Source organism: Symphalangus syndactylus, chromosome 1 (genome assembly GCF_028878055.3).
Source record: "Symphalangus syndactylus isolate Jambi chromosome 1, NHGRI_mSymSyn1-v2.1_pri, whole genome shotgun sequence".
Taxonomy (NCBI): domain Eukaryota; kingdom Metazoa; phylum Chordata; class Mammalia; order Primates; family Hylobatidae; genus Symphalangus; species Symphalangus syndactylus.
The window spans coordinates 117,577,208-117,596,013 of NC_072423.2; the positions used below are offsets into that span (position 1 = coordinate 117,577,208).

Here is an 18,806-nt window from a genome sequence, read left to right on the forward strand (position 1 = left end):
AAAAGATATATTCTCACAAGTCAAAAGAAAGCTGGAGTGACTATATCACTATCACACAAAGTAGATTTCAGAACAAATAATTTACCAGGCATAAAGAGGGAACATTTCATGAGGAAAGGGATAAAAATTCATTGATATGACATAACAATCTTAAATGCATATGTACCAAACAACAGAGCTTCAAATTTTCTAAAATAACACTGCTAGAACTAAAAGGAGAAATAGACAAATCCACAACTATGATTTCAACACTCCTCAATAATTGAGACAGAAAATCAGTAAGAATATAGAAAACTTGAACATTATCAACCAACTTGAACGAACTGACATGTATAGGACACTCCACTAATAGCACTTTCCAAGCACTCAGGAAACATTCACCAAGATAGGTCGTATGCTGGGCCATAAAACAAGTTTCAGTAATTTCAAAAGATTTAAACTATAGAAAGCACACACTGATAAAAATGGAATTAAACTAAAAATTATAGAAACCTATGTGGGAAAACCCCAAATATTTGGAAACTAAACACCTTTCAAAACATGGTATGATTTAGCCTTTAAAATGATCTCTCATACTGCTAAGTGGAAAATAAATGAGAAGGACAAGGGCAAATGCAGGGAAACCCTTTAAGAGGCATTTACAGTTGAGTGTCATGGACTAGAGTGGTAGTGGTGGTGGCAATGAGAAGCAGTCAACTTTGAAAGGCAAGTTTAAGATTTGCTCATAAACTGAATGTTGGGATGAAAAAGTGGATGACACCAAGATTTCCAGCTTGAATGAAACTACTGAAGGCTAGGAGTTGATGATATTTATGAAGATGGGTGCATTAGGTAAAAGGATTTGAGGGGAAAGATTAGGAGTTTTGAACTTGTAAAAATTGAGATGCTGTAGACACACAGACACATCCAAGTAGAAATGTCAAATAGATAGTTGAAATCCAGTGTTCCCAGGGTATATGGGCTAAATATGTTTTGGGCTTCTATCAGCATATAGATACTGACTAAATGAGATCAGGAGTCACTGCAGATAGAGCAGGGGTCCAGAATTGAACCTTGGGACATTCCAAATTTAGAGGCTGGAAGAATGAGGAAGGACCAGTGGACTTGAAGAGCAGCAAGGCAGAAGTGAGATACTGAAAGATGGGAAGTTCATAAGGAAGAGTGAGCAATTCATCAGATTCTAACATGGGGTTGAAAATTGATCGCAGGAAGTGGTTGCATGAGGCTGGAGTAAAGGGAGTTGCAGACAAGGTAAAGTATACCAAAGGGCACAAGATTTCCTTGCGGGGGGCGGGGGGGGGCGGTGTAAAAGTCGATTATGGTAATGGTTGTGAGAACTGAGTAAGAGTAGCTGACCTTGGAATCACAGTAATAGGAGGAAGGGCAGGGCATGTGAATGTATATGAAGGGAGGGAGGAAGGCAAAGGTGGGAACTTGCGGCAGTTCTCATTGCTTCCCTCTATTCAATTAGGCAGCATGGTGACCAGCAGAGTGAGGAAAGGAGATGAAATAGAGAAATAAAGAATACTTAATGGGTACCCTGGCCCCACCTCTTATTTGTGGCCATGAGTTTAAACATAATAATGACTGTACTTTTTCAGCCACATCTGGTGGTGCAGGCACAGGGCGTGGAGGAGGCGGGGTCTAACTGAGGTGGGATCACACAAAGCTGCACTCAGGAGAAGCAATACAACACAGGACACGGTTTATATTGCTGAACACCAATATGTCACTTTATTATTTGGATTTTCCCATTTGTCACATACCTGTCAATGTTTACACAATGAGGGAAATCAACCAGCATTGGAAGCAACTGACCAAATCAGTTGATAATTCTGTACCCTCTTAACACACATCAATTTTCACTTGGTAGGGATTATCTTTAATTCGGTCTCACAGCTATTCTTAAAATTGGTGTCAAGATTGTCACATCTTTAAATACAGATAGAATTGCCAGAAGTACATAATTATATATATACACACATACAGAAAAATACAAGACTAACTGTTTTTCCACAATATTTAATTTATACACTACTGTAACTATATGCAACTTTTGAAGACAGGTTAAGGGGTACAAGTAACTGTTTAGAGCAAGTAAGTAGTTTGGTCCAATATTATCTTAATGTAATGGTTTTTCGCTCCCTCCCTTTTATGTGACGACATACTATGACATACAAAACATGCACAATCATTCACTTATAAACAAAGGAGTAAGACACCACTCAGACTGACATTTGTATACCCCAAGGGTCAACCACACAACTAATAAGGCTATAATACAGCTATGCAGCATAAATGGTCAACACTGCTGATCCTAAAGTGAGCACCATATATACATCTGAATATAAAAAAACCATTGAAACCAAACACATATGGGTTAGTTAAAAGGTGCCATTCCAAGGCTATACATAATCACAGGAAAAAGTATTTACACTGCTTGGAAAACAGCTGCAACAAAGAGTTTATTGCCAATGCCCTTTATAAACTTCTCTCCTACGTTTAATACAGATGTTATGCTCACTATCTATGTGAACCACACATCTTATTTCTGGCCCTTTATAAGATCCCTGCTCAAGAATTTCAAGCAAATATGTTCTATGGCTTCACCCACACATCTATTCTCATAGCTTTCAAATTATAAATATCACAATGAACTAGAGCTGTAGCTTAAAACATATCTAGCCTAGGTCTAGAAAGTAAAATAAGTATTTTAAGTATCATTTTTACTTAGTTTAGTAAGTATACTGTGAAATTCAGAGTTCTGAGTAAAATATATTTATCCTAAAGTAGCAGAGTCAGTGTGTACTTGAAGAAACAGTGACCACAGCAACGCAGTTCTTTGGTGATCTGCCCACTCTCTGAATTACAGGACCAGATGCGTCTCAGTCCGTCACCTCAGAGACATGACGCAGGGCTGAAGAGTGGGGAAGGGCCCTGGGTCCCAGCCACATTCTATCACCAATGTTGCTAAGCACTGCTTTTAAGACTCCCAGGGCACTGCATGAAAAAACAGCAACTGGCCCCTTCCATAATCAGCAATTTGCAATATACAGTGTCCTACAAGATAGAATGCCACAACAGATGATTATCTGGTCAAAAACAGTCTTTGTACAGGAATAGGTTAAAGTAAGAGTTCTTTGATTATTGTTTTGGCAGGAAAAGGCAAAGTGAAAAACAATTCCAGAAAAAAAAGTTACAAAGCAGGCTTTGTGCATTTTTGTTGCTGTATGTGTGAATTTTACCCTTTTATGTATATTTTTTCATCAGCCAATTTCAAAGCTAGCTGAGCCAAAGGATATAACTGAATGAAAATAACAAAAGAGATAACCTAATTACCAAACTCCTAAAACCCAAATCCCAGCAGATTTTAATTCATGGGTTTTGACTTTGCCAACATTTGTGTGCACCTTCTGTACTAGGCCCTATAGTTCTTCTATCTACATGGAAATCCTGCAGTGTGCCTTACAGGAAGGAATTTACACAGAGCATCTTTTTGTTCTGTTAGACAGACATACACTCTCTAAGTAGAGTTAAGACATCATCACTTCATCACATTACAAAATAAGATTGTCTGCTTGTAATTTATCACTACAGGGGAAGCTGCCTTATAAATCTAAGTACTTTATCTCACTTATTACAAAAACAAGGAAATCTTTTTCAGTTAAAATTTTCAGAGCCCAAACTTTGTTTTTACACTATAGCTTAAGACAAACAGGTGTGGGTATGTTCAACTGTGGTTTAAGGTTCTCAGTGCAGACACTCACTGTCCTCTGCTCTGCACGGGCCATGGACAGCTGGGCGGCACAAGGTCGCTAGCTGGCTCCAGGCCTGTGGGCATCACAACGTTATTGCTTTGGTTCTGTCTCAGACACCAGAGTGTGTCTCTGAGCCCAGAGTTTCCACATCACAGAAGGTCAGGACAGGAATTCAGATTTTTCACAAAGAAAAGCATTTTTTCTCTCTCTAGGTTAAGTGCAGAACATCAAATTTCTAAGTGCTCCATTTATAAGAGGTTCCAGATATACATCTTGATTTAATCCTGATCATCCACATTAAAATTATGAATGTAAAAATTACATAATAGGCTTTTCGGCTGGAAAAGAAGTGTCTAGCAGCATGCACAAAGACCATGCATTGTCACATCATCAGGCGAACAAATGGAAAGGTAATAAATAATTGCTCCTAACGCCCACTTTAAAATAGTAAAACCAAATGGGAACAGTGAAGTGAGCCGGTCTTCACTGCTCCGAGCAGGAAGCGTGCCAGCGGCCAGATGGGGCCACAGTCAGATGACATGGCAACAGCTGGCTGGGCTGGATGCGCACAGCAGCCCCTCCTTAGGGTTCCGCTGGATGTTCACAGAGATGGTCTTTTCGCACAGAGGTAGCTGCAGCACGTTATTTTTCAGGTTCTTGCTCTTTATCCGTTCCAATTCAGTGGTGGTATCGGCCATATGGTCAGAGAAAAACTTTATGCCGCCCACTGCAGGGACCTGCCCTGCATTCCCTGTGGAGCTGATGCACATTTTCCACGTAGATTTCTCTTGGACTTTCACACTGGAAAATGACAAGCCATTCTGTGGATCAATAATGTACTTGGTGCTCCCATGAAGCTGGGAGCCGAGGCAGAGGCTCATGAGTTTGAGGCTCTCAACGAGCTCCCCAGCACTGCGAGAGGCCAGCTGCATGGAGTTGCTGGGGCCGGCACAGCGGCGTGTGGTACCCGATGTATTGGTGGGGTTGCCACCCGAGCCGCTGGAGGGGCTGCCCCCACCAGCATTGTTCTCGCTGGGGCTGGCCTTGTCCACCCCTCCGCTGGCATTGCTCGGCTTGCTCTGGCCCCCGCCATCCCCCTCACTGCCAGGGGGCCCCTCGCTGCTATCCCGGCGGTGCCAGGAGTAGGTGAACCCGCTATCTTTATCGAGCCGCCGCCGGCTTTCAGAATCATCATCACTGGTCTCCGAACTACTGCAGCTGGAGCCCCGGCCCTGACTTTTCCTCCGGTGGTAGCGTTTGTGAACTGTACCTGGAGAAGCTATATTCATCTTTAACCTGCTCAACTTGGGAGGCAGATTCTCATCCATGTCAAACTCATCATCAGATTCCCCTTCCTCAAAGATCTGGTTGAGGACGGGTGCACTCTTCCTGGATGTCAGGCGGTTGGTCACAGATGGCTTCCGGCGCAAAACCACTTGTGTTGAGAGGGACATGGGTTTCTTGTCCTCCTCATCTTCCTCTTCATCTTCTTCCACCCTGAACAGACACTTCCGCCCACTGGCTGTGGGTTTTAAGCTTGCGGGTGGCACCGTAGAGAGTGCTGGTCCAGCCAACTCGGGGAGGTCATCTTTCTTAGCTGAGTCACACAGGCCTTTGCTCCTGTGGCCATTGAGGACACTGTCAGCAGCCCGAGCAGGAGACTGAGGGACAGTCGTGTGGGACAAAGGAGTGGCCGTGAGGTCATCCTCAAGGTCCTGGGGTACATCAATTTTGGTTGGCCATGACTGCCTATGTAACAGATTGGGGGGAAAAAAAGCCGTATAATCATTATGCAGATGATAGTAAAGTATATTACATAGAACTTACTGGGACAAAATCTACAGATTTAAAGAAAAAAGCAGCAGCCTTGCAAACCCATTCAACATCCTGTAAACATCAGCAAGGCCACCAGAAGGGCAAATGTGGTTTTGAAACATGGTTCAGTCCGTGGCTTATTGGCCAAGTGACAACTTCATCACAGCTGTCAGAAAAGAAAATAGGGCAAAGAGCTACTCCATCTTTTCTATACAAAAGCTTTAAACTACAAGACAAACATTTTTTAAAGCCCATGGAGGTTATTGGCAAAGCAAAACCTGAACACCACGTTTTGTTTCTTTGGTTCTTAGATCACATAAAGGTATATTACTACAAATAAAATTCACCTGAAATTTCCAGGGCTCCTGATTTTACCATGGGGTAAGAACTTGGTGTTTATAAAATGAAATGGAAACAGTTTAATGGATCTGAATTTTAAAAAAGTTATACGTATAACACATATACATCATACAAAATCATATAAAAATCTCTTCTCCAATTAAAAAAACTCACTAAGTTAAATATAAATATCTGTCTTTGAGACAGGGTCTCACTCTGTTATTCAGGCTGGAGTGCAAGGGCATGAATACAGCTCACTGCAGCCTTGACCCCCTGGGATATCAAGCAATCCTCCCACTTCAGCCTCTCGAATAGCTGGGACCACAGGCGCACGCCACCGTGCCAGCCTTAAATAAGTATATTTTTAAATGCCCATACAAGAGTAGTGAATAACAAAATTCGCCATTATTTAAACTTTCATTTTATCTCCCAACCTGGAGCTGGAGTTGCCAAAGTAACAAGAATACTGCTTGGTACCCAAAGAAGATGAATTTTTTAAATGAGGCTCTCTAGCTGCTATTCTGAATAAACATCTCTGTCAACTATCCTTTCTCCCCAAGGGGGATAGTCATATGGTCATAATAATAAAGCAGGAACAAAATTTTACCAGTGGCCACTGTATGTGGAATATCTACTAGACTTGCTATGTGCAAGTTTTCTTTTGTTTTGCACAGGTTCCCCTTTAATAAAATAAACCTGTCGTTAAAAAAAAATTTTAATTTGAAGCTAAGAAGCAGTATTCTCTGAAGTGGTCATAACCGAGCAATGGCTAACGCTGTGTGGCCACGTCCTGCTTATGGGTTAACTTCTTGGTTTTCCACTCCAGAACTATCTGCTTATGGGTTAACTTCTTGGTTTTCCACTCCACAACTATCTGCGTGCAGTCTATGAGATGTCTACCCTGCTATCTGGCTCCTCCCTAGAGAGTTCCAAAAGTGCTGTCCTCGGCTCTACAGGGCAGGCTGGAGGAAGAGTCTCTGGAGTCTGCAGACAGGCCCCGGACACAGTCAGTCATAAGAGTTCTCAATTAGAAATAATTCTAAATGCCTAGGCCCTTCTCTCAGACCTCATGTTCTTCCATACGAATGTACTGGGGCAGCCCTACAATTATTCATATTTTTAACAAAGTTAATGCTACTGTATCTGAAACAGAATCTGTTCTAGAATTTAAGAAACCTTAAGCTACTTGATTTGACAACTCCCAATACCACACCACCTCGCTGCTGCAGGATCCTATCTGTACCAACACCACTCCTTTCAGCTAAGTCACGTCTCATACCTGCATTCCTGAGATGGCATCTGGGATTTCATTCTCTAGTGGAGTCCCTGTGTTCTCACTCAATTCCAGGTCTAGGACCCTGCCCTGGACTCCAGAACCTGCAGGCCAAATCCCTGTTTCTTTCTGCCTACCAAAGTGCTTGTGAAGACACCCAGCCCGGCTAGGAGGCTGGATATCAGTCTGCTGTTAACCACCCATCTCAACCGGCCTGTCACAGATTCTTCCAGACTACCCACTGGCCACAGAGCATGTATCTGTTCTCTGTGGCTGTGGCTCTCACTGGCCTGCCCTTCCTCCATCCCTGCCCAGCTAGTTGCCATTTTAAATACAGTCTCCTGACTCAGTCCAGGTTTCTACCTCCTAGGTCATTCTGACCACAAGGCATACCACCCAGCAATGGAACCAAGGGAGGTCCAGGGTCTTGTCAATAACATTACAGTGACAACAAAGAGAAGGCAAGTCAGGAGACACTGCCACTGCCAGTGGGCCCTGTGCCTTAGAAAAAAAGGCGCTCATAGCTCCTCCACTTCAGTCTCCATGACAGCAAAAGGAAAACAGTTCAGAAAGCTCTGGTATTTAAAAAGTTTTTTTATTTTTAATTTTTATAGAGACAGGGTCTATGTTGCCCAGGCTACTCATGAACTCCTGGGCTCAAAGGATCTTCCCACCTTGGCCTCCCAAAGGGTTGAACCACTGTGCCTGGCCTACTATTTCTTTATAGCTAATGTTGGTCTCACATATACAATCAGCTTTAGACTGAGTTCTGGTATGTTTCACTGAATAGAAGAGAGTTCAAATCTAAATATTCTTTTCCAGAAGCCTGGTGGTAGCTCCAGTCTCGGTGCACCTGGCGAGTAGTGATGATCTGCCTTAGGGTTACTCTTTCTTGCCAGGGAGCTCGGGTCAGGACTAGGTTGACCGTAACCTCTGAGCATCAGTCTCTGGTTTATCTCATCCCCAAGAATCTCCTCACTCCCTGGGTTCAGTCCTCTTCTAAGCAGACACTAGACAGTGTGCCTAGTTTTTATTACAGAGGAATGCATCCAAGATATGAATAGAGTTACTAAATTCATGTTCTAGTTAAACTAGACTTCTAAATCTTTACTGTTTGGCAAGCTGGGAATGTTTCCCTCCCCCTACTCTGCCACTCTACCCAAGCAACAAAGTTCACGTGGCGAGCCAACTGCAAGTAACTTAAAATCGAAATGGCTTTCTTAATCTTTTACAATAATATTATTCACAATAATATTCACACACATACATTCATAAATATTTGGAAGTACACACAGATTTACTCAGAATCAGGAGCACTCTTCTGTTTTTGAACTACAGTTCTATGGGTTACTTTATCTGAGTGCGTAAAGATAAACTCGAAATAAATTTCATAATGATAATGAAAAAAGTTAAGCCCTTTCCATGCTTTGATTTTAAGTGGAAAGTTACTCTGGCAGAAGAAAAAGCAAGGTGGGAAGGTTGGGGGAGAGGAGGAGGAGGAGGAGGAGAGAGGGGGTTAGAAAAGGCTTGGGGAGCAGCACGTCCATGACTTTAGTGAAGACAATGGTGGTAAAATATTCCCAGCAGTGACGGCAAACACACAAAGCCCTGGTTCTAAGTGCTTTATATATATTAATTCATCATTCCTCTCCACAACCCCATGAGGTAAATAGCATTGTTACTTTTGTTTTACAGATCGGGCAGCTAAGTCATAGAGAGGTTAAGCAACCTCCCAAGGTCAAGCAGCTAAGAAATCAACTAGCTAATGTGACTATCCAATCCCGGAAATCCTGAGAGAACACTGTGGCACAGCAATACTCTATTTAATTTTAAAAATTACTTCAAATAACTGAGGGAAAATTCAGCCTTGTTCCTAGAATGAAAAACTAAAGAAAATAACAGATTAATACATGTTGGATTTGGAAGAATTTAATGAAAATAACTAGCAAGACACTCTGGCTTGAGTCTGCTTCTCCAAACATGTTTTCCTGACCATGCCAACAGACACAGCCCCGGTCCCCACTGAGCCCAGGAGGGGATGGCATCCCTGGTGATGAGGGAACCCAGACCCTCATGTACACCTGAAGAGCCCATGTGTGGCCTCTCCAATGAGGCCGTCATCACTATTTGTACTCTCTTGCCCCAAAGAGTTAGGAAGCATTAAAAAAAAAAAAAAGTTCGCTATTTCAAAACGTTAAACTTACTAAAATCAGTGAAGATTTTTTTTCTCACCTAAACTGGGCCTTGATATTGCTCGGGCTTGCAGATCTGGTCTGTATTTCTTTCTCTTGCTTTTCTCTCAGGATCCTTTCAGCCAGCAGGAAGTATGTGGCTGTGATATGGTTATATCTGTTGGTTTCCAGGGCTCTGAGGAAAACAAGGTGAGAGCAAATGTCAGCCATTATCAGGAGGTTTTTTACAAGAAGCAGAATTGATTTTTTAAAGTGCAAGCAAGTTAAATTCAATGGCTGGAATCTTAAAAATTATGCAAAAAATGCAAACCAGAAAAAAACCAAACTAGTAGTTATTTAGGTCACTCAAAATTCTAAAAACCAGTGCATAAAAATGTTCATATTTTTATGAAGATTTTTCATAAATGAGACAAAAATCCAAAATGGCAACAGCAGCTGAGTTAGACGTCAGTTTTAGACACATAAGATAATGAGTGCACGCATTATTCAAAATTTGAATTTGTGTGTACAGTGTTTGTATTTGTTCGGGTGGCTTACTTGCTTCCACCAGAAGTACATGAAGACGAGGTCTGTGTTACATGGATGTGCACTGAAGTACGAATATCAGTCAGAAAACTTAGAAAATGTTTTTATTTTCATACTCCCTCTGCATTTACTGGCAATTTAGACACTACGGAATTATCAAAGAAATTGAAAGCATGTCACCATCAATCGCTTTGAATAAAATCAATGTAGTCATTCATCCATTTAAAAAGTAATGTTCACCGAGTACCTAGTCTGGCTAGACAAGGTGCTGGGACACAAGGCCCAACAAGGCCCACAGCCCTGCCCACTCTTTTGTAGCTGACCTGTCACAGGACACACTAGGAGTGTGCTTTGGCGGATCCCACGAGGCCAGGAAATACATAACTATGGTTTTCAGAAACTTTCTGTAGTTACTGAAAATACTGACACAATGAACACTTAGGAAAGAAGCAAGAGACCCCATTTTTCAAAATGTACACTGGGGTCACAACTAATGGGGGCAGGGCAGGCTGAGGCATGAGATTCCAAAGGAATTGTCCAAGGTAAAATTCAAGGGTAGAATGACTTATTAGTTTCTTCAGCAAAGTACTAAATACAGGAGTTGGCCTGGGTTTGGAAATGTATTGTGAGAGAAAGGTGTGTGCTGGAACTCAGGAGTCACCCTCAGAACGAGCAGCTTCTCATGATGTGAGCAGCAAGCACGGAGTGAGGCTAGCTGAGAGGACAGCAAGACTGGCTCACCCAGCTATCGGGAAACCAGCAAACTGACAAACTGGAGTCACCTGAACCATGTAAATGGCACTACCTTTTGGATTTATCATTGAATTTATATTAATTAAGTAGTTCTAGATGACACTACTGCATGTATGTATTTATTTAAGCTAAGAACGTAAGGCCAGTTCAGAGAGATAAACAGCCTTTTACCCACTCAAAAGTGAAAAATCATTTTCCACACATTCCAAAAGTGAGTGTCTGTAGCAGAAACAGCAAGTGTCCCATCTCCGCCACATGTTTAGGTCATTTAAGTAGCTGTGAGTCAATACTGTAAAGAACCATAATACATTTGGAAACTTATAGAAATTTGTGCTTAAACCAAAATTAAGAACCTGGGTTTATTTTTATAAACCTTTCTTTCCAGTAATGTAAAACACTCTAAAGTGTCCTTTATACAAACACTACCCTTCTCAGGGATCAGAGCCTCCCAGTGGGCATTGTGGGTGGCAAGAAGACACAAGGCAGGGGTCTGCAGGTCCAGCCCACAGGCTTCTCTTCCCCGAAGTCAGGGAACTGGATCAAATCCTGAAAGGGCCCTCCTGATGGGAGCCCCTTTTTTGCCTCCTAGAGCATACTCTCTTTCCAACATACCCAACTGTTTCATTCAACACATTAAATAACCTCTGACCTTTAATTTGTGGAAATATTCCTTGTTTTTAGAGTCAGGACCTCTTACAGAAATTAATCATTATCAGAACAAAGCAAATGCATCTTTCCTCTGTATTATCTTTGATTCCAAACCGTTTATTAAAATCTGGCTTTGGGGCTGGGCACAGTGGCTCACGCCTGTAATCCCAGCACTTTGGGAGGCCAAGGCGGGCAGATCACGAGGTCAGGAGATCAAGACCATCCTGGCTAACATGGTGAAACCCCGTCTCTACTAAAAAATAGAAAAAATTAGCTAGGCGTGGTTGCAGGCGCCTGTAGTCCCAGCTACTCAGGAGGCTGAGGCAGGAGAATGGCGTGAACCCGGGAGGCGGAGCTCGCAGTGAGCCAAGATCGTGCCACTGCACTCCAGCCTGGGAGACAGAGTGAGACTCCGTCTCAAAAACAAACAAACAAACAAACAAAAAAAAAAACTGGCTTTGGTTTTAAAGGATGTAATTAACAACTTGTATAACTTGCAGGCTCCAGGTGGCTGCAGCAGGGGCTCTCAAGGGCCAGATAATAAATATTTCAGGCTTTGTAGGCCATGTGGTCTCTCCCACAACCACTCTGCCATTGTAGCACAATGCAACCATTGACAATACTTAAATGAATGGGCATGGCTGTGGCCCAATAAAACTTCACTTATAAAAATGTGTGGCCGGCACCATTTACCAACTCCTGATTTAGAAGACTCTAGGCAGGTGGTACTGTTCTCCCTACTCACTGGGGACCAGAAGGAGACAGAGGAATGAGAATAGTGCTACAGATAAGGTACATACTGGGATACAAAACAAGCTGTTTCATTCCACCCCTATAGAAAGGGAAAAAGGCCACAGCACTCACTGACACCACCCAGCAATGGCTTACTTGTTCACTAGCATAAAAACCAAAACACCAAAAAAAAACCTGTGTCAGGCCCTGGGCCAAAAACTTTAGAGATAAATGACACAACTTTTGCTAACTGGGAACTCTTATCTATTACACAGGTGTCCAAAGGCTGTGTTAAGCAGACAGAGCCCATTCCAAGAATCCTAAACCTGTGGCCCTCTGTACTGACGGGAATTGACGTACTCTACAATGGCGTCTCGATCCGCTATGTCCCCAAGCACCATACGCTGAATGATGCTGTTGTGCTCCTCTTCCGAGAGATTTTTGTATGACACAAGGGGAATGTTATACTTTGTGGCTGGTGAAGGGTCCACTCCCTGAAGCCAAGGATGATTTTCAATCTCTTCTAAAGAAGCCCTTCTCTTGGGATCTCTCTGTAGCATCCGTGTGATTAGGCTGGAAAGGAAGGTAAGTCCATTGTTAAAGCAAACTGCTTGCAAGGATTAGTAATGATGGATCATTTTATTAATAAAAATGATTTCCTATACCATCAATTAGGTGGACTAGTGGTGGCAGTCGGGCAGATGGGAATAATAAAAATTTAGTGCCACTGTAGTCATAAAATAAAAAATCACAACCTCCTGGTATACTGATAAGCCAAATGCACAAATAAGAGCTCCCTATCATCTAGAATTAACTATAGGTATCAACATCTGTTCTTGAATTCACTGCTGGCTTAGTGACATAACAGAATTAAATTCAAGGATCAGCAATGACATACAGAGTAGAGTATACAAGCCCACTCCTGTTTCAGAAAAAAATGAATGATGCTTCTGATGAAAACAACTAAAATACCATATATATATATATATATATATATATATTTTTTTTTTGGAAATGGAGTCTCGCTCCGTTGCCAAGCTGGAGTGCAGTGGCGCAACCTCGGCTCATTGCAACCTCTAACTCCTGGGTTCAAGCAATTCTCCTGCCTCAGCCTCCCAAGTAGCTGGGACTACAGGCACATGCCACCACACCCAGCTAAGTTTTGTATTTCTGGTAGAGAGAGGGTTTCACTATGTTGGCCAGGATGGTCTCGATCTCTTGACCTAGTGATCTGCCCGCCTCGGCCTCCCAAAGTGCTGGGATTACAGGCATGAGCCACCGTGCCTGGCCCATGTAATGTATTTTTAGGAAACTATTTTATTTAAAGGCACCATTTTGGCAGAATAAATAAGTAACAGCAACTAAAAATGAAGTACAAGCAGAACCCTTATGAAATGAATGACAAAACTGGCCTTTGGCCTGTTTCTGCTTCAGCTTTACAGGCTATGTTGGGTACATGTAACAGAATATAATGTGTAAGGCCTACTGAAGGTAGATAGTACAACTAGAGCCCTTGCAAAGAGCTAGGACTCCAGCTTCAGTGTGAGGGTAAATGAAAAATGAGAAATAACTTAGAACTTCTAACTACAAGCTGGTCCTCACATAAGTCTGTGTTCCAAACTAATGATATCTGTGTGGTACACAGAAGTTAATTTATAGTGCTTTCAGCTGGAAGCACTCCTAGGCAACTAGTAGAGAAGTAAATATACAGACCCTTCCTGTAGGAATGTAACTTAAAACCAGCCTCAAGTAATTCTCCAAATAATATTACAAAGAATATCAGTCAAAAAAAAGAAACGAAGTACCAACAGCAAGACCTAGAAAACACAAGCAAAATTAGAATGCGAATACTTCAGATACTGAAATTTTCAGATATAAAATGTAACTGTGTTAAATATGTTTAAGACATGAAAGAGAATCTTGAAAATATAGCCAGGGAACTAAAGATGGTACTTTGTACTATAAATGAAGCTACTATACATAAAATTACTAGGCAATTGAGAAAAAACTAAATAGGGCTTCTAAAAATGAAAAATAATCACTGTAACTAAAAACAAAATCAATAAACAAAATTTAAAAATTAGACACAGAATTAATGTAAGATAAAATTAAGGAAATAACTATCAATAGACTGAGACAGGAAATACAAAACAGTTTTATAAAAAGAAGAGGACAGAGTGAGGGAAATGAGAAAATGAGGAAGAAACTGTATTTGAAAAGATAATGGCTGAGAATTTTCCAAAATTCATCAAAGAACACAAATCTTGAACCACTAAGCCTAACACATCCTAAGCACAATAAATAGAAAATCTTAAAGCAGCCTAAGTGAAGACAGGACACCTACGTAGAGACAAGAAGATGATAAGATGGACAGCTGACTTCTCAACAGCAACAATGGGTGCCAGAAAACAGTGGAATAGTATCTTCCATGAGCTGAGAGAAAATAAGTATCAACCTAGAATTCTATACTCAATGAAACCATCTTTTAGGAGCATACATAACATGAAGACATTCCAAATAAAAACTAAGAATGCTTATCACCAACATATGCTCATCCAAACAAATTCTGAACAATTTTATTTTGACAGGATAGTGTGATTCCACTTGGAAGGGTAAACAGTTTCTGTCAAGCATCTGGGTAAATATGAAATTTTTAACTGTGTAGAATGATAATCGTATCTACTTTGTGACATTTGAAAAATTATTAAAATATTGGATGGTAGTTAAAATATTCTAAAGATTTTGTGTTGTTCAAGAAGAGAATAAAGACGCCGGATGCAGTGGCTCATGCACGTCATCGCAGCACTTTGGAAGGCTGAGGCAGAGGGGTTGCTTGAGCCCAGGAGTCTCAGACCAGCCTGGGCAACATATCAGACACTGTCTGATATGATTAGGCTTTGTGTCGCCACCCAAATCTAATTTTGAATTATAATCCTTATAATCCCCATAATCCCCATGTGTCAAGGGAGAGACCAGGTGGAGGTAAATGAATCATGGGGGCAGTTTCCCCATGCTGTTCTTGTGATAGTGATGATAAGCTGATGGTTTTATAAGTGTTCGGTAGCTTCTCCTGAGTTCCTTTTCCTTCCTGCTGCCTTGTGAAGAAGGTGCCTTGCTTCCCCCTCACTTTCTGCCATGACTGTAAGTTTCCTGAGGCCTCTCCAGCCATGCTGAACTGCAAGTCAACTAAATCTCTTTCCTCTATAAATTACCCAGCAGTTCTTTGTAGCAGTATGAAATGGACTAATACACCATCTCTACAAAAAAATAAAAAAAAAAATTAGCCAAGTGTGGTGGCTTGTACCTGTGGTCCCAGCTACTTGGGAGGCTGAGAGGTTGAGGCTGTAGTGAGCCATGATTGCACTGAGGCATTCCAGCCTGGGTGACAGGGTGAGACCATTCCCCCCACACCTCCCAAAAAATAAAGATAAGAATAAGCTATAAATTTTGTTAAGTTAAGTATAAAAACATGAGGCCCCTGGGCACAGTGGTTCATGCCTGTAATCCTAGCACTTTGGGAGGCTGAGGCAGGTGGACTGCCTGAGCTAAGGAGTTCGAGACCAGCCTGGGCAAAATGCGAAACCCCAACACTACTAAAAGTACAAAAAATTAGCCAGATGTGGTGGCGTGTGCCTGTAATCCCAGCTACTCCAGAGGCTGAGGCACAAGAATCACCTGAACTCGGGAGGTGGAGGCTGCGGGGAGCCAAGATAGTGTCACTGCACTCAAGCCTGGGCAACAGATTGAGACTCCATCTCAAAAATAATTTTAAAAGGTATAAAAACATGTATATTTGGCCGGGTGTGGTGGCTCACGCCGGTAATCCCAGCACTTTGGGAGGCCCAGGCAGGTGGATCACGAGGTCAGGAGATCGAGACCATCCTGGCTAACACAGTGAAACCCCGTCTCTACTAAAAATACAAAAAAATTAGCCAAGCGTGGTGGCAGGCACCTGTAGTCTCAGCTACTCAGGAGGCTAAGGCAGGAGAATGGCGTGAACCTGGGAGGCAGAGCTTGCAGCAAGCCGAGATCACACCACTGCACTCCGGCCTGGGCAACAGAGCAAGATTCTGTCTCAAAAAAAACCCAAAAACAAAACAAAAACAAACAAACAAAATGTATATCTGTGTTAAAACAGGTAGAAAAATCACTAAAATAACAGACTATAACTTCCTAGCTAATTCAGGGGGAAAGTCAAATGAAGGGAAAAAGAAAAACCTTGGCAGGGCGTGGTAGCTCATGTCTATAATCCCAGCGCTTTGGGAGGCAGAGGCTGGAGGATCTCTTGAGACCAGGAGTTTAAGAACAGTCTGGGCAACACAGTGAGATCCAGTCTCTACAAAAAGTTTAAATATTATCCAGGCATGGTGGTACACACCTGTAGTCCTAGCTACTCAGGAAGCTGAGGCAGGACAATCAATTGAGCCCAGGAGTTGAAGGCTGCAGTGAGCTATGTATGATTGTACCACTGTATTCCAGCCTGGGCAACAAAGCAAGACCCTGTCTAAGAAAAGAAAGAGAGGGAGGGAGGGAGGACAGAGGGAGAGAGCAAGGGAGGGAGAAAGCAAGGGAGAGAGGATGGAGGGAGGGTAAGGAGGGGAGGAAAGGGAAGAAGGGAGGAAGGAGAGAAGGGAGGAAACAGAGGGCAGAGGGAGGGGGAGGGAGGGAGGGAAGAAAGAAAGAAAAAGAAAGAATGAAGGGGAAGGGAAAGGAAAGGAAAGGAATCCTCCATCAACTCCAAAGAATAATGGGGTAAAAAGAAAAAAAAAACTGAAGTAGGACAAACATAAAACATATAAAAAGATGGCATAAATAGATCTACATCTATCAGTGACTACAATAAATGTAAATGGAATAAACTCTCCATTTAAAACACAAAAATGATCAGATGGGATTAAAGAAAAACTCGGCTCCCGCCTGTTAAAAAAAGATGTATTTAAAACCAGGACAATGGGAAGTTTAAGAAAAGAAAGAAAAACTATACAGCACACAAACGGTAACCAACAGAAGACTGGTGTGGCTAAAATTAGACAACACAGACTGACTTTAAGGCAAAAAAGCAGTACTAAAGAGGGCCATTACCTCACTGATATAAATTGATAGAATGGGAAGATACGACACTTTTCAACTTGTTTGCACCTAATAACATTACCTCAAAACACTCAAAGCAAAAACTGACAGAGCTCCAAGAATAAAATAAATCCACCATCACAGTGGAAGAGTATCTCAGTAACTGATAGATCCAGTAGGAGAAAGAAAAACTCAGAAAGGATGCAAATAATTTTGAACAGCATAATAAAAAAGCTTGATCTTAAGGATTTATGCAGAACTCCAAAATTGGAAAATATACACTATTTTCCAGAACAAAAAGATCTTATGCTAGGCCATAAGCAAGCCTCAGCAATCTGAAAAAAACAAAAAAACAAAAACAACACTGGTACCATAGAGGCTATTATTCTTGGACAACAACACAATTAAGTTAGAAATCAATAAAAAGCTAATTAGAAAAATGCCATACATTTGGGAATGTAAAACACCCCTGTAAACAACTCACACATGAAATAAATCAACACAAACTAGAAAATACTTATTAGAACTGAATAATAACAAAAGAACTATAAATCAAAACTAGTGGGATGCAGCTAAAATGGTATCAGAAGGCAATTTATAGCCTTAAATTATTACAACAGAAAAGGGAAATTTGTGAGCTAGGTATCCAACAACAGAAAGAAAAAGAACAGAATTAGCCCATGAAAGTGAGTGGCACGAAATACTACAGACAAGAGAAAAGAAAATTAATAAAACGTAAAACAAAAATTATAATTGTTAATAAAAGCAAAAGGTAGTTCTTAGAAAAAGACTAATAAAATAACAAACTTCTGGCAAAACTGATCAAGACGAAAAAAAGATAAGGCATAAATTATCACTATTGTGATATTTAAATTAAAAAGGACAGTTAAAAGGACAATATATCCACACTTCTTGTAGACTTAAAAAATATAACTAAAAGATATTATAGGCTGGGCGTGGTGGCTCATGCCTGTAATCCCAGCACTTTGGGAGGCCGAGGCAGGCGGATCATGAGGTTAAGAGATTGAGACCATCCTGGCCAACATGGTAAAACCCTGCCTTTACTAAAAATACAAACATTAGCTGGGCACGGTGGCACGCACCTCTAGTCCCAGCTAACTGGGAGGCTGAAGCAGGAGAATGGCTTGAACCCAGGAGGTGGAGGCTGCAGTGAGCCAAGACTGTGCCATTGCATTCCAGCCTGGGAACACCACTAGACTCCATTTCAAAAAAAAAAAAAAAAGATAATATAAATACTTGAGGTTAATACATTTGAAAAATTAGATAAAACAGACATTTCCCTTAAAAAATACAGCTTAGCAAAACTAAAATAGGAAAAAATTTTAAAAACCTAAACAGTCCCAATAATTTTTTTTTTTTTTTTTTTTTTTGGGACAGGGTCTTATTCTGTCACCCAGACTGGAGTGCAGTGGCGCAATCACAGCTCACTGTATCCTCGACCCTCTGGGCCCATGCCATCCTCCCACCTCAGCCTCTCCAGTAGCTGGGACCACAGGCATGAGGCAACATAACTGGCTAATTTTTCTTTTTTTGTTTGTTTGTTTAGTAGAGACAGGGCCTCCCCATGTTGCCCAGGCTGGTCTTGAACTCCTGAGCACAAATGATCCTTCCGTCTTGGCCTCCCAAAGTGCTGAGATTACAGGAACAAGCCACCATGCCTGGCCCCAATAATTATTATTT

The 18,806-nt window shown here is 41.6% G+C and overlaps 1 protein-coding gene across 6 annotated transcripts in view; it reads right to left on the minus strand.

Annotated features, from left to right (window-relative positions):
- Window positions 1-1,705: 1,705 nt before the first annotated feature.
- SNRK (SNF related kinase) overlaps window positions 1,706-18,806 on the minus strand; it is a 66,719-nt gene continuing 49,618 nt past the window's right edge. For all 6 annotated transcript variants that reach the window (XM_055280985.2, XM_063636616.1, XM_055280995.2 and 3 more), the window contains 3 exons: window positions 12,396-12,608; window positions 9,418-9,552; window positions 1,706-5,507 (listed from right to left, as the gene is read on the minus strand). In XM_055280985.2, the coding sequence (XP_055136960.1) occupies window positions 4,289-5,507; window positions 9,418-9,552; window positions 12,396-12,608 (1,567 nt within the window). In that variant the 3' untranslated portion in view covers window positions 1,706-4,288. The remainder of the gene's footprint in view (window positions 5,508-9,417; window positions 9,553-12,395; window positions 12,609-18,806) is intronic.